Source organism: Zosterops lateralis (genome assembly GCF_965231275.1).
Source record: "Zosterops lateralis genome assembly, chromosome: 3".
In the NCBI taxonomy this organism is placed as follows: Eukaryota; Metazoa; Chordata; class Aves; order Passeriformes; family Zosteropidae; genus Zosterops; species Zosterops lateralis.
The window spans coordinates 52,338,061-52,350,883 of record NC_139764.1 but is presented as its reverse complement, the minus strand read 5'-3'; the positions used below and the strand labels follow the sequence as shown (position 1 = coordinate 52,350,883).

Sequence of the window (12,823 nt, the reverse complement as noted above, 5' to 3'; positions counted from 1 at the left end):
TTGAAAATAATGTGGTCTGTAAGCTGGTTTAGGGTGAATGATCATCTTCTTTCTCAACTTTGCTGCAAAAGATATTAAAATTATTTTATATTTTAGTGCCATTTTGCAAAAGTGAAGCTCACAGAATATCCAAACTACAGTTGTGATTCTGTTTCAATTTTATACTTACATATATTTGTACATTAACTTTATCTGTCTGGGACCAAAATCATTAGTTCACTGAGCTGGACATAATATATCTTAATGTTTTAGTGTCTCTTTGTATTAGCAAAGATAATGGCATTATTTGGTATCAAACTAACAGACACAGGTAATTGTCTGGAAGTGACGTAGGAGTCTTGGTTTTTTCCTCTTAGTCTTGTGATGTCTTTTCAATAAAATGAGATTATAAAGGGACATTTTTTTTTTTTCTCAAAAAGTTTGTCTCAAGCGGCTTGACAGTCATGGGACCTGTAGGTCTGTATTCAAAACTAGCTTAAACCTTTTTATTGGTTGTTTTATGTTGACTGTACAAAACAAGTGAAGGTATGTGCCTGAGTGTAATGGAAAATATGGGGAGCCTCTCTGAGGAACAGGACTGTCTTAAAACCTCTCCTGTGTCTGAATTACTGCATGAAAGGTTTAAGTATAACAAAATGTGTCCTTCACATTATTTGAAGTATCTTGAAGAGGTGAGAAGAGATAATGTTTGGTTGTTTGTTTTGTTTTTTTTCCTTAGGCCCAGAAATCCCAAATCTGCAAGACCAAATAAAGAAACCCAAACCCTTTCTTGCCACTCCTTTACACCATCTCTTAACAAATTGTCTCTCCATCTGGTGCCAGTTCAAGCCTTATCTAGGACATTGCTGTGAGCTCTCATTTCTTTTGGAACCACTTTCAGTGGAAAAAAAGGAAAAGAAAAAGAAGTTAAAGGACATGCGAAGAAGTCCAGAGTGCTGTGACCTTGATTGATAACTCTTCATGTTTCCTGGGTAGCAGAGACACTTAAATGTTCACCTGTGCGAAGACAGAAAAAGTTTTGTTTTTTTTCAAGGGTATGACACAGTGAAACCCATCAACAATCAAATAAGAGCACAGGCATTTGGGAAACACCCAGACCAGCATTGTGGATTTAGTGGAACCCATACGACAGGAGTCTACAAAACAAGTGAAATAGTGCAACTTGGCAAAAATGGCCTGTGAATTTAATCTGAACTTCCTTAAGGAATTAGAACGAGAGGCTGTTCTGGAAGTCCTGTACCGTGACCAGATGGTGAGAAAAATGGAGGAGGAAAGAATAAGGTATCTGCTGATCCCTTATTCCTGTTTTCTGTTCTTTTTTTTTTTTTTTTTTTTTTTTTTTTTTTTTTTTTTTCTTTTCCTTTTGAATTACTCTTCTTCCACTTAGTTGTGCTTTTGAATGTACTCCTCTTTTAACTTTTTGTTAGCTAATGCCTTTGTATTCTCTGAGAAACCTAAGCTTGTCCAGAGCCTCTTGTTTTTGCCATTCTATTGACTCTACACTAAAGGTCAGCAAATCCAGTTCACTGAATAATGCACTTGGTGAATTTTCCTTCCAGCCTTCACAGAAAGTTCAAGATGCTGGCTGCATTTTTTCCTATGAAGGCTTTATGGCATTTTCATCACGTTTCTGTGTATGCATATGTATGGTCTTGGTACCATGGAACATGTTCAGACCTTTGGCTGGCTTGTTTAGCTTACATTGTGCCAAGACAGGAGTTAAGAATCATTGGATACCTGCTCATTGTGCTAAATCCATCAGTGTCCCTCCTCAGACACAACAGGTAGCAAGCAAACCACTCTGCCTTGAAGGTTGTTACTGGTGTCATTGGTTAGGAAGGGATTTTATTTACTAATTTCACACTATGCCAGTATCTCAGCTGGTGAGGAATAAAGGCTAATTCTCCAGCACTTTACTTGCTTTATATCTTAGCTAGGACAAGGATTTCCCAGTACCTTGTATCCTGCTTTGTGATATTGCATCTCGCTGTAAAAGTAGGTGTTGGTGTGGGTAAGATAGAGTTTTTTAGTCCCTTAAATGTGGAAACTTACTTTGTTTGCATCAAACATTTATGTAAGTGTTATGGGACACATTAAACATAAAACAATATTAAGGCAAAAATAATTACCTGAAGGGATATATAGAAAGTCTGAATTGCTTAGAAAATCCCTTTCAACTGCTGATGATGTTACTGTCAATTAAAAACGTGGATCTTGATTATTGGTACATGGAATGGAAGCAAAGCTAATGACAAGAAGTTTTGATATTTTGGGCTGTGTGCTGTTTTGGTTTGGGTTTTTAGCTTTCAGATGATGCATTTATTATAATTATTTTTTTTTACTTGGTAGAATATTTAATTCTGGGATAAATATGACTTTAAAAAAATCAAATGGAAGGGAATTTAGTCTCAGTTTTTGTAGATGAATGCATAATCACTTGCATACATTGATTTCAGTGCTGAAAGTGGGCTTGAAATGAACAAAACCTCATTTATACTAAACTGTTTCTCTGTTAGTATGCACAGTTCTGGTCACATACATAGTCATACTGCAGCAATGCTGTGTGTGCATGTTTTCAAACAGCGCTCAACAGAGGTCACACTTGAGGGCATATCTCCCACTAGAAATGGTATTGCACAACCAGAGTATTTTTATGAACTTGTGCTTTATGTGAGGCTTTGTCCTCTGTGATTTATTTTCCTTTTTATCTGTGGAATTAGGAAAATGAAACTGCAGCTGCAGCAACTTCGGTGGAAGGGGGCAAAAAGCGCCAGGCAGGAGTACCAGGAGCGATGCTGTGCTCGCTGCCAGAAGTCCCTGGGGCTGCTGATGAACAGAGGCGCCGTGTGCAACGGGTGCAGCCACCGCGTGTGCTCCCAGTGCCGCGTCTGCCTCAACCCCTGCCTCTGGAAATGCACCATTTGTTATGCTCATGGGTAAGGAATTTGGCTGGTTTGCACCAGTCACCCGAGGGATGCCCACTGGTTTTGTGCATCTGTTGCTTGAGCAGTTAATGAAACAAAGCCACTGGTGTAATGAAAATGTTGGCTGAAGTCCTGGCAGTGATGACATGGAAGGGAACTTCGTATTATTCTTCACGTAGCTGATACTTCCCTTTCTGTGTTTAGCAAAATGGATCCTCAGGGTAGGCCAGAGGTACTGTGAGTGTGACAAAGATGATGATAGCAAAGCATAGAAACAGTCGTGAGTTTCTGAGCCACAGAGAGAGCTGCTTCTCCTACTCAATATTGAACCAGGGCATGCCCACAACCCGCTGAAGGTGCTGTGCTTTGATGTAGTATAACCAATTTCCTGACAATTTCATAATCACTGTTTTCTGCCTCTTACCAGTGGAGTGAGAAATCTGATTGATGAATAATTTGAAGTCATGCTTTTTAAATTTTTAAAGAGCAAAACCAATTAATAACATTACTAGGATTTGTTCAAGTATGGTCAGAAATACAATTTTTTTACTTTGAATTAGTTGATTTTTTTTTTATTTTACTACATCACATTTTTGTATTTCAGGATGCAGGATACAGTCTTCCTTTTACTGTATTGGTCCATTTTTAAAATATCAAAATATTCCATCATAGTCCATTCAATTCATTGCAATCTTTCTAAGCAAAATGGTTTAGATATATTTCCACATTTGATGAAAAATAATATGTTGGTGAAGAATGATAGTTTGGGGAATTATTCAAAAGCTCTGCTGGATGATAAATATCTCTGTAGAAAAGGTGGGGTTTTAGATGAAAATTTACTTTATGCCAACACGATGAATCCACCACTCCACTCTCTCTGCAGGCACCAAAATGAGATTAAAATAGAGAGAAATACAAGACAAAGTATTGGTCTCAAACAAATTTGTGCTAGTTTAAAGTAATTTTTTATAGTTTGGAAGAGAATTGCAAACTAACACCAACAAGATAAATCTTCAGTTTGTTTAGCAACTAATATGCAAAATAGGTACTTCAGCTCTGTTTACACTTGATACAAAATAGTTACAAGACTTTGGTGTGTGTTTTGCTGTGCTTCAAGTTATATGCACTAAACTGAAAATTCAAAAGGTAACTTGCAGTATCCTTGTCTAGATAACCCTCTCCACTTCCTCTTGTTTTAAATTAGTTTCCAGTTATTTGGTGGCCACAATGGAAGTACCCTATGGAGAGTCATTGGTTGTTAAGCTGCTTTGTGTAGTGCTGCACACCCTTAATTATTTAATAAGCTTGTCCAGATATTTAATGATAAAACCAAGAAAACATTATTTAGGTTAATTAAAAGACCTTTTTACTTTTCCTTCAGGAAATTACCTTTTTTTATCTTGCTAATACAGATGGATATGCCAGCTGTCATTGAATTTCTCTTTATAGTGAAGAGAATACATTTGATCTTTAGTCATGATGTAAAATCAATTAAATTCAGTCAGACTTCTTCCATTGCCTTCAGTGAGCTTTATATCAAATCTGCAAATCTGAAGAAAGGTAGGGAGTGTAGCAATGTGGTAAATAGTACTCAGCACCTTTTGTGTATCCTGGTGAGGGGAAAATAGGATGGCTAATAAAGGTAAGAGCTGATTTCCAAGTCACAAGTTACTGTAATTTTGGGCCTTGCTTATCACTGGAATAATTTTTTGATTGTTTTCCAGAGATGTGAAAGTGAAGGCTGGTGAATGGTTCTTTGAGGAACGAGCAAAGAAATATCCAGGTGAAGGTAATCACTGGAACAGATCATAAACTGCTATGTAATGTGTAGTTGTCATCTAAGTGAAACACAGAAGGTAGTCTGACACTGTGTCCAATGTTTCTTCCATTTTACCACGCAGTCCATCTGTCTGTGCAGTAAATAAAACACGAACACAAATTAGTAGAATTAATTTAAAGTATAATTTATTTTATCTGAGTAATAAAAGTAAGAATGAAAATTGCTGGCCATGTAAATTCAAATTAATGAGTGTGTAAGACTTGTAAGAAATACAATTATGTGAAATTAATATAGGAATATGTACAGGAAGAAAATTATATTGCATTCATCGTTTGTCAAAGTTCAGACTTCAGTTATTTTCACTGAGGAAGTTCCACAGTTTAAAGAAATTATAGAATGGAATAAAACCCCTATGTATAGCTGTAAATCAGCAGAGAGCTAAACCCTGTTTCATTACCAGCTGGCTGTGCCATTGTCTTGTGCTAGTGCCATTAAAGTACAAAGCTCTAAAAGAAATTATAGAGGATGTGGATAGATTGCTTTATGAGGAATGTGTTTTGCCAGCAAAGGAGCTGTTAGTGTTTATTTTCACCTACAATAACTAGCAAGGTGGAGAAGATTTATTTCCTCTTTCTCTTGAAGTGCCGCTTCAGATAGGCATCTACTTCATTTTGTGCCTGACTGTAGCTAAATAATACAGTTTCACTTCCAGTATCTGCATCTATGTTTAGGAGTTCATAAAAAGGAAAGAACTAGACCTTAAATCCCTCTTGGGAAACTTGAATAGGAAGAATTTTATAAATGGAAGAGCATAATAAGGCAAATTTTGGGTAGTAGGTGTTTGTGAAAGGCAGCACATTAAGAAACTAAACTAAAGTTCCTGTTAAAACCATTCATTTAAAATTTGAAAGATTTCACTGAAGTCTTTTCCAGCTAACGCAATTTCTGATTTTAAAATGTTAGTTGACTGATTAAAAAAAAAAAATTAAAAGTGCAATTTCATCCACGAGTATAAAGCTGGTAATTTTATTAATCTCTCTGTTATTGGAAAATGTTCTCAGATATTGAACCTGATAATGCAAATGAACCTGTCCCTTTTCCCAGCAAAATAAATTGGTTGTCACTTTCAGTTATCAAGGAGTTGTGGGGTTTTGAAGCACTTTGCTTAGCTAGTCTAATGGTAATACTGTCGAAGTCACAAAGATCTAAGGATATACAGAAGATAAACCTGCAGGGAGAAATATGTTTTGTTTAGTTCCTTTGATTAGACCAACTGATATATTTAAAGGAGTTTAAAAAGCGACAAATTTTGAAACGCAGCAGCCTTTATGCATCCTTCAATCCTGGATGGACAGTGCCCTCTTTTGGTTTGAAAATATAACATAACTGAAGTAATCACTAGAAAGTAAGTTTAGCTGAAAAGAATAATTTTACAGTAAAGTTCTCATGTTCTGTAGTAAAAAAAGCCCTACATTGTTATGCTTTTTATTAATTTTTTTTGTATCTTATACCTGAAGAATGAGATTAATATTTTCATAAGAGTGGTAGATTACTTTTAGTGACCAATCAATTTAAAATCTAAGGTAGAAAATTCTCTCAATAAGAGAGAATGCTGGGGTTCTGATTGAAAATTCATCTGTGAGCTAATTATTGCTTCTACCACTACTAAGGTATATTACTTTTATGTATGTAATGTTATAATTAATGACATCTTCAGCAAAACATGGATCACACACTTGCTCACTGTATCAGGAATTACTAGTGACTAAAGTCACTCCAGATAACTTCAGTTCACCTTTGTTGTATTTGTGATCCCCTAGGAGCAAACAAGTTTTATGGGTCTTCATTGTTGGTGCCTGATGGAGCTCTTGCTCCTTGGTGTCTTCATATCGTTGGCTGCTCACCTGAGGGATGTGCCAGGGTTGCCATTTCCCTGCAGGGATGCTCTTACCAGAGCATCTTGCTCATTTCTGTGAGCTAGTCAAGCATTTTCATCATTGTTCACAGCTCTAGTAGAAAAAGTAAAAAAAAAAAAAAAATCACGAGGTGCAAGAGCTGACCATGTGCCTGTTCTTGCACACGTTTTCAAGCTTCCCCTTAGTGTTTGAGTTTTGTGGCTGAAGTGCACTTTAGTACAGCTGGCCCATGCACCTCCTGGATCCTGGGAGCCTGAGAGCACTTAGCTACCTGTAGGAACCTGTGTGTAACCTGTATGGTGGGATGGCATCTCTGTATGATTGTCCTTAGCATCTGTGAAGAGTTTATCTGAGTGTGTCACCCTCAACAGGGGAGGGTGGAATCATGGTATGGTTTGAGATGCAGGAGGAACTTGTGTGCTGATATATTAGTTGGGAATTGACTTCATTCCTGACTTGCATGTGCATGAGCTTCTGTAAATACAGGCCAGTTCCAGATTTTAAATAGTGTTGTACAGGCATAAGTAACTGAAGTTGCTACTAAATTATATCTTGATTTTTTTATTTTTTTTTCCTCCCTCCTTCATAGGCAGACATGAAACAGTTGGTGCAAAGCTCTTGGAATCTTACCAGAATCTGAGGTAAGACTCATAAAAGGGCGAACAGTCCCAGGACACTGTTAATTGGTATGGGTGATGTATTTTATGTTATAAACCAACCAGTGGTTGATATTCCTTTATTATGAAAAAAAATTCAATGCTTTTGGAGTTCAAATGATAAAAACATAGAAAATTTTTCACTTTTAGCTGTCAGCAATCCACAGATTCTCACATACAACAGTAAGTACCATGTTTGGAGTAATAGTATCTTCCTTGAAATGAGGGGGCGTTATCCTTGTTTTATCTGCTTATATATTTTGCATAGCTATTTATACAATTATCTGTTAAATTTGCAAAATGCTTTTAAATGATTGTAAATAAAAGTTATTTACTAGGTGTCATAACAACATATTTGTTCAATGGGAGATATTGCTGCTGTGATAGCTTTACAGTAAATAGTAGACAAGAAGTTAGACACTTTAACTTACCAAACTTAAAAAAATTTTCTAGTTTACAGTGAATAAATACTTTGATTAGAGGCCAAAGCATGACCATACTTAAGTTATTACCAGTGATACATAATGAAGCAACAGTCTGCTTATTATGTTATTAAAGGAACGCTCTGCCTTAAAATAAAACAAACCAAAAAACAACAACACCAAACAGCAGCAGCAACAGCAACTACCAAAACACAAACCAACAAAAAAACCCCCAAAAGCCCCGTGTAAAATAAGATATGAAGAAATGGTCTCAATTTAATATAATTGTCTGGCAAGGCACAGCTGCATAAGAAAGAAACTAGAGCCAGCTGGGTAAGATCTTAACCAAGATTCGCTTTTACCTGGATGTGGTAAAAACTAAAAAAGAATCAAGAAGGATTTCTTGATTTCACCAGCTAACTTAGGATCTGTGATTGTACCGTGGTAACAGAATCAGTCAGAATTTTTTTTTTGCAGACCAGGACTATTTACCACAGATGGAATGGCAGGAATGTTTAAAGGGCCTTTAACAACTCTGAACCCAGGCAAGGAAGGATCCTTTTAGTATTGTAAATAAAGATGACTGTTTTCTGAAAACATCTCTGAGCAAGACATGGGGTGCATTTTACAGGAATTGTGTCTTAGAACTCAGGACACAGACTGTAATGCTGCCGGCCATATAGAAATCTAGGGAGCCTAGCCTAAATTAGGTCTTTCTGATAGTTCTAATTTAATAATTTTACCTGGAGCACCCCAAGATTGAGAAAGGAGAAAGGTAGTCCTAATTCCTAAGAACAGGCAATAAACCTATGCTGCAACTCTTACAGACACAGGATATGAACGCAGACCTTTATAGAGTGTAGGAAACATGGATAATGAAGATACTGTGCCGGGCTATGGTTTATTTATTCATCTGTTGGCATAATATATTAATTGTTCCACTCTTTGTCTCTTAAATTTCTAGCAAGATTTCTGTTGTACCTCCAACTCCACCTCCTTTCACAGAATCAGCAGCAGGAACCAATGTGATGGGAAATGTATGTATCTGCAAAACATACGTCGAAGTGCGCCACTTAGGGTGTCATTCATATGAAAAAGTCAGCCACAGAATGGTGCTAAATAACTGCTGTAACATCACTCTGCAATATAAATGCAGCCTTTTGTTACTTTGTCGTTATTTTTATGCTTCATGGGTACTGGGAGAGAAGTTTTAGAGGCTGTGAGGGCTGTTTTCAATTAGTTTTCAGTTTTTGAGGGAAGTGGTTAACCACTCTACTTGACATTAAGATGTTGCATCTGGTTTTTGGTGCCTCATCATAGGAAGACTGGACTGAGATCTGAGTTCCACTCGAACCTGAAGGATCCCATGTTCCAATGACATTCACTAGTCACATGTCACTTTCATTATTGAATGACAGACAGTGAATTTGGTGGCTGCCTTTGCATTGCAGTTTCTAGTGGACAGAATAGTAGAACATGGCTTGAAACTCACAGAAATTGCACTAAATTACTGTTCATTTAATTCTGGACTGGATCTTCAGGCCCTGGTTTTGAAGCCCATTGCATTTCTGTAAACATTCTTATGTACTTACCTGGACTTTGATGAAAGCTAGATAGATAGTAAAATAGATAAAATAATAACAATTAAATTTTAAATATTAAATAAAAATTAATAAAACCTAATAGATAAAAGTATTAAATACCTTACAACAAATTAGTGATGTATTAGCTGTATTTACGAGCTTTCTATGTGATCTTTCATGTGAAAGACTATGGAACTGAAAAGATTACTTTCCATCTTCATCCATTAGTGTGATAATTTCCAACTCTGTCACTGTATGTCCTCAGATATATTTGTCTACAGAAGTGAGCAAAGGGCTGCAGCCTTACCATCTGATTGTTATGTGGTTTGTAGATATGTAATTATGGAAACTTTAAAATTACAAATATTTAATGTTTTCTTACTCTTTGATCTCCATTTGCAGGAACTTGGAGACTCTAAAAGGTTTAATAAATCTGTGGAAAATTTGTTTTTGTCTCTCACAACACATATAAAAAGTAAGTAACTTTCGTTGTCTTGTCATTCCAGAATAATATAGTCAAATGTTATTTCAATTTTTTGGCCACAGTGTTGGCCAAGAAGTTGTTATAAAAAAGGCTATCAAGTAATGGTTGAAACAATTAATGCCAAGGCTGTGCCACCTGAAAAATAATACAGGAGATCTAATTCTCTTTCAGTATTCTGCCAGTTGTTAAATAAACTGATTATATCAAGCCAGAACATCTTTCTTGTAAAGATGTGAAAAAACTGTATAATTTTTCTTTTCATTTACCAGGTTTTCAGATGCAGTATATTTAATTCATGTTAGAGTAATAACCCATTTCTGATCTTCATGTTTTCTGGCCAAAGCCCAACTGACCCTGTCAAAGAGTCTATCATTTAACAGGAGTCTAATATTTTCATTCACTGGCAGTATTCATGAGGTCTTATTTCCTCTTTCTCAGTCTAGTTGTGAGGAATTTTTCACTGCACATTTCAGTGCTCTCCAATCCTAACAACTCCTGCTCCATTCTGATGCTTTTGGTTCCTTCCATTCTCTTACACTGCCTGCTGTTCCTAGGGATGCAGACTGTGTGCCCCTCTAAGGCTGACTACACAGAGGACAGTCAGCATTTGTGAAAAACAAATTAAAGGCATCAGTGACCAGAGGAAAACAACTTCTGAGCCTTAAGAAGATTACAGGGACTTGCAAATTTGCATGGATTTGAACAAACTGTAGTATTTTCTTACTAGCTTTAACTTGCACAACCCCACATGTGGGATTAGACCTGAACAAATCTGGCTTCAGTGCCTTTCTGCCTTTCCTCCTAGCTCTTGTTTTAGCTCTTCTTTGGTCTTTCCTTTTGCTTCTTCCACCCATCTTTAAGACCTATTCTCCCTAAACTATGCAAATTTAATGTTGTGTCTGTGAGAACACATATTCAGGCTATGCGGAGATGTGGTGCCTTGCTCCTAAACAGGAGCATACAGTGGTGTAAGACACTGAAAGCAGTAATAGCAGCACAAGAACTGGATGCAAAGCAAATTATTCAGCTTCCTGTTAGTTTGAAGCCTGGCCATATCCCACAGTTACTGGTAAAGACTGTCAGGACTGCAAGCAAACTAATTTATTAATTCCCTCCTACAAAAAAAAAAGTCCTACTCTACTCACATCTTTCTTTTCTCTTTGTTTTGAGCCTTATGCTGCTGTAATTAGCATCTGGAACCCTCTGGAAACTGGTTTAGCTAATTTGAAGGGCAGAGCATTAACCTAGACAAAACACATAGGTATTTTTCTGCTGGTTTTGTGAGTTAAATGGGCTCAAGGTAAGATATATGTTGGAACATGTACAACAGAGAGCACTGGTCCATGTGATCAGGAGCCATATCAGGGATGGAGAAGAGCAGAGCAGGGGTTGTAGAGGGAGGTGGAGGCAAATAGTCAGTTCAGTTCAGCTACGAGTGAAACCCCAGGTGCTCTCATCCTCAGTTACTGTGGAGCAGTTTAATTTGGGAGAAAATATCAGGCTGTTATAATCATTGAAGTCGGTAATTAAAAAATATAGGAAGTTTGCAGAGAGAAAGACTTGAGTTTCTTGACCTAAGAAAGCAGTTTTTTCAGACAATATGACCTCTCAATGAAACCTGTTTCTGTGCTGATAAACATTTTTGATCACAAGTGTCTAAAGTTAGTACTCTGTATCTTATCCAGATAAAAGTGTCCTGATTTGCAGAGGTATTTACTACACCCAGCTCTTGTGTGGTGCAGTAAATAAGCCTGGAGAACCTCTCTCTGCCTCTGGATCTCTCACTGGAGCCAGTGTGTGTGCGTGTCTGAGAGCAGCAGGAATGAGGGATCAGCATGTGCAGCACAAAGCTGCCACTGTACAGTCTGCTCCTTCATGCTGTTACCTCCTGTTCCAGTGTGGCTTGGCAGCAACAGGAGATTCTAATCCAATGGTGGCCATTTGGTGAATGTAGGATGAATTACTGGTTGTAGTTTTATTTGCAGTGAAAAATTGCCCTTGGCACTAGAGAGAGTGTAAGTCTTACTGATAATTGGGTAGAGAAGCCAAAAGAGGAATAGATATGAAAACGGAACATTTGTGTTTTCTCATACAATAACCTGTTCCTTGTAAGAGGGTGTGAGGCAAGGCTGGTGTTTCTGCCTCTAGTGCTGATCAAGCTACTCAGATTGTATCTATTCCATTAGAACTCTCAATTCCAGTCTCTTTTATGATCTCTGATTTCACTGTGTATGTTAAAAACCTGGTTTCATTTACAGAGATGGCTTAATTGAGCCTGCCTTTGAATGGGTCACATGGTGCCTTAATGGTGTACACAGAGTACAGTAAACATCTGAGGACTGATTGCTGCTAAGAACAAAACTAACCCAGAGTGTCTTTAAAATCACACTTGAGTGCCATTGTTTTTGAATACCATAGTGTTGTATTGTCTGCTGTCTGAGGTTCCTCCACAGAGGTTCACGTTGTGAGAGAAGTGTTTATTTCTTCTGTATGAATTAAACATATGATAGCTATTTCATGTACTACTTATAAATTTTTAATTCCTCATGAGAGTCTATCTGGAATTGACAGCAAAGTATCTGCAGTTAAGCCTGCTCATATTCAACTGCAGAAATCGTGAATGAGTGCTGCCCTTCCCTTTAAGTGAAATTCTGAGTGTACACTGAGGAATAAGAAGTGAAAAGTGGGGCATTAAATGTCCAGTTGTCCTGTAGATTTATTTGCAAATAAACTACATGTTACTGAAGTACTAATTCAACAAGGTGCTTAAACATGGACATAAGCTTATCCATATAAGTAGCATTATTGAGGTCAATGAGGGCTATTCAGGTTCTTAAAATTATGTGTTTTGGGACCAGAGTATGTAATATCCCTCCTTTTATCCATATTTTGGATAGATTTCTAAATATTTTCCAGTATGATCTTTTCTACTTTTCATTGTTGTGTTGCTTTATGTTCTTATAATGATTTTGCTTTTATCCTGAACCAAACCAATCTGCTTTACAAATCAAACTATGCATAGGGACTGTAGTGGCTGCTTCTGACAGGAAACTTTATT

The 12,823-nt window shown here is 37.0% G+C and overlaps 1 protein-coding gene across 1 annotated transcript in view; it reads left to right on the top strand.

Annotated features, from left to right (window-relative positions):
• Positions 1-12,823, top strand: part of SYTL3 (synaptotagmin like 3) — a 32,093-nt gene that overhangs the window by 2,860 nt on the left and 16,410 nt on the right. The window contains exons 2-7 of the mRNA XM_083856996.1: positions 719-1,281; positions 2,721-2,936; positions 4,649-4,713; positions 7,210-7,261; positions 8,663-8,735; positions 9,684-9,756. Of these exons, the coding sequence (XP_083713122.1) occupies positions 1,172-1,281; positions 2,721-2,936; positions 4,649-4,713; positions 7,210-7,261; positions 8,663-8,735; positions 9,684-9,756 (589 nt within the window). The 5' untranslated portion in view covers positions 719-1,171. The remainder of the gene's footprint in view (positions 1-718; positions 1,282-2,720; positions 2,937-4,648; positions 4,714-7,209; positions 7,262-8,662; positions 8,736-9,683; positions 9,757-12,823) is intronic.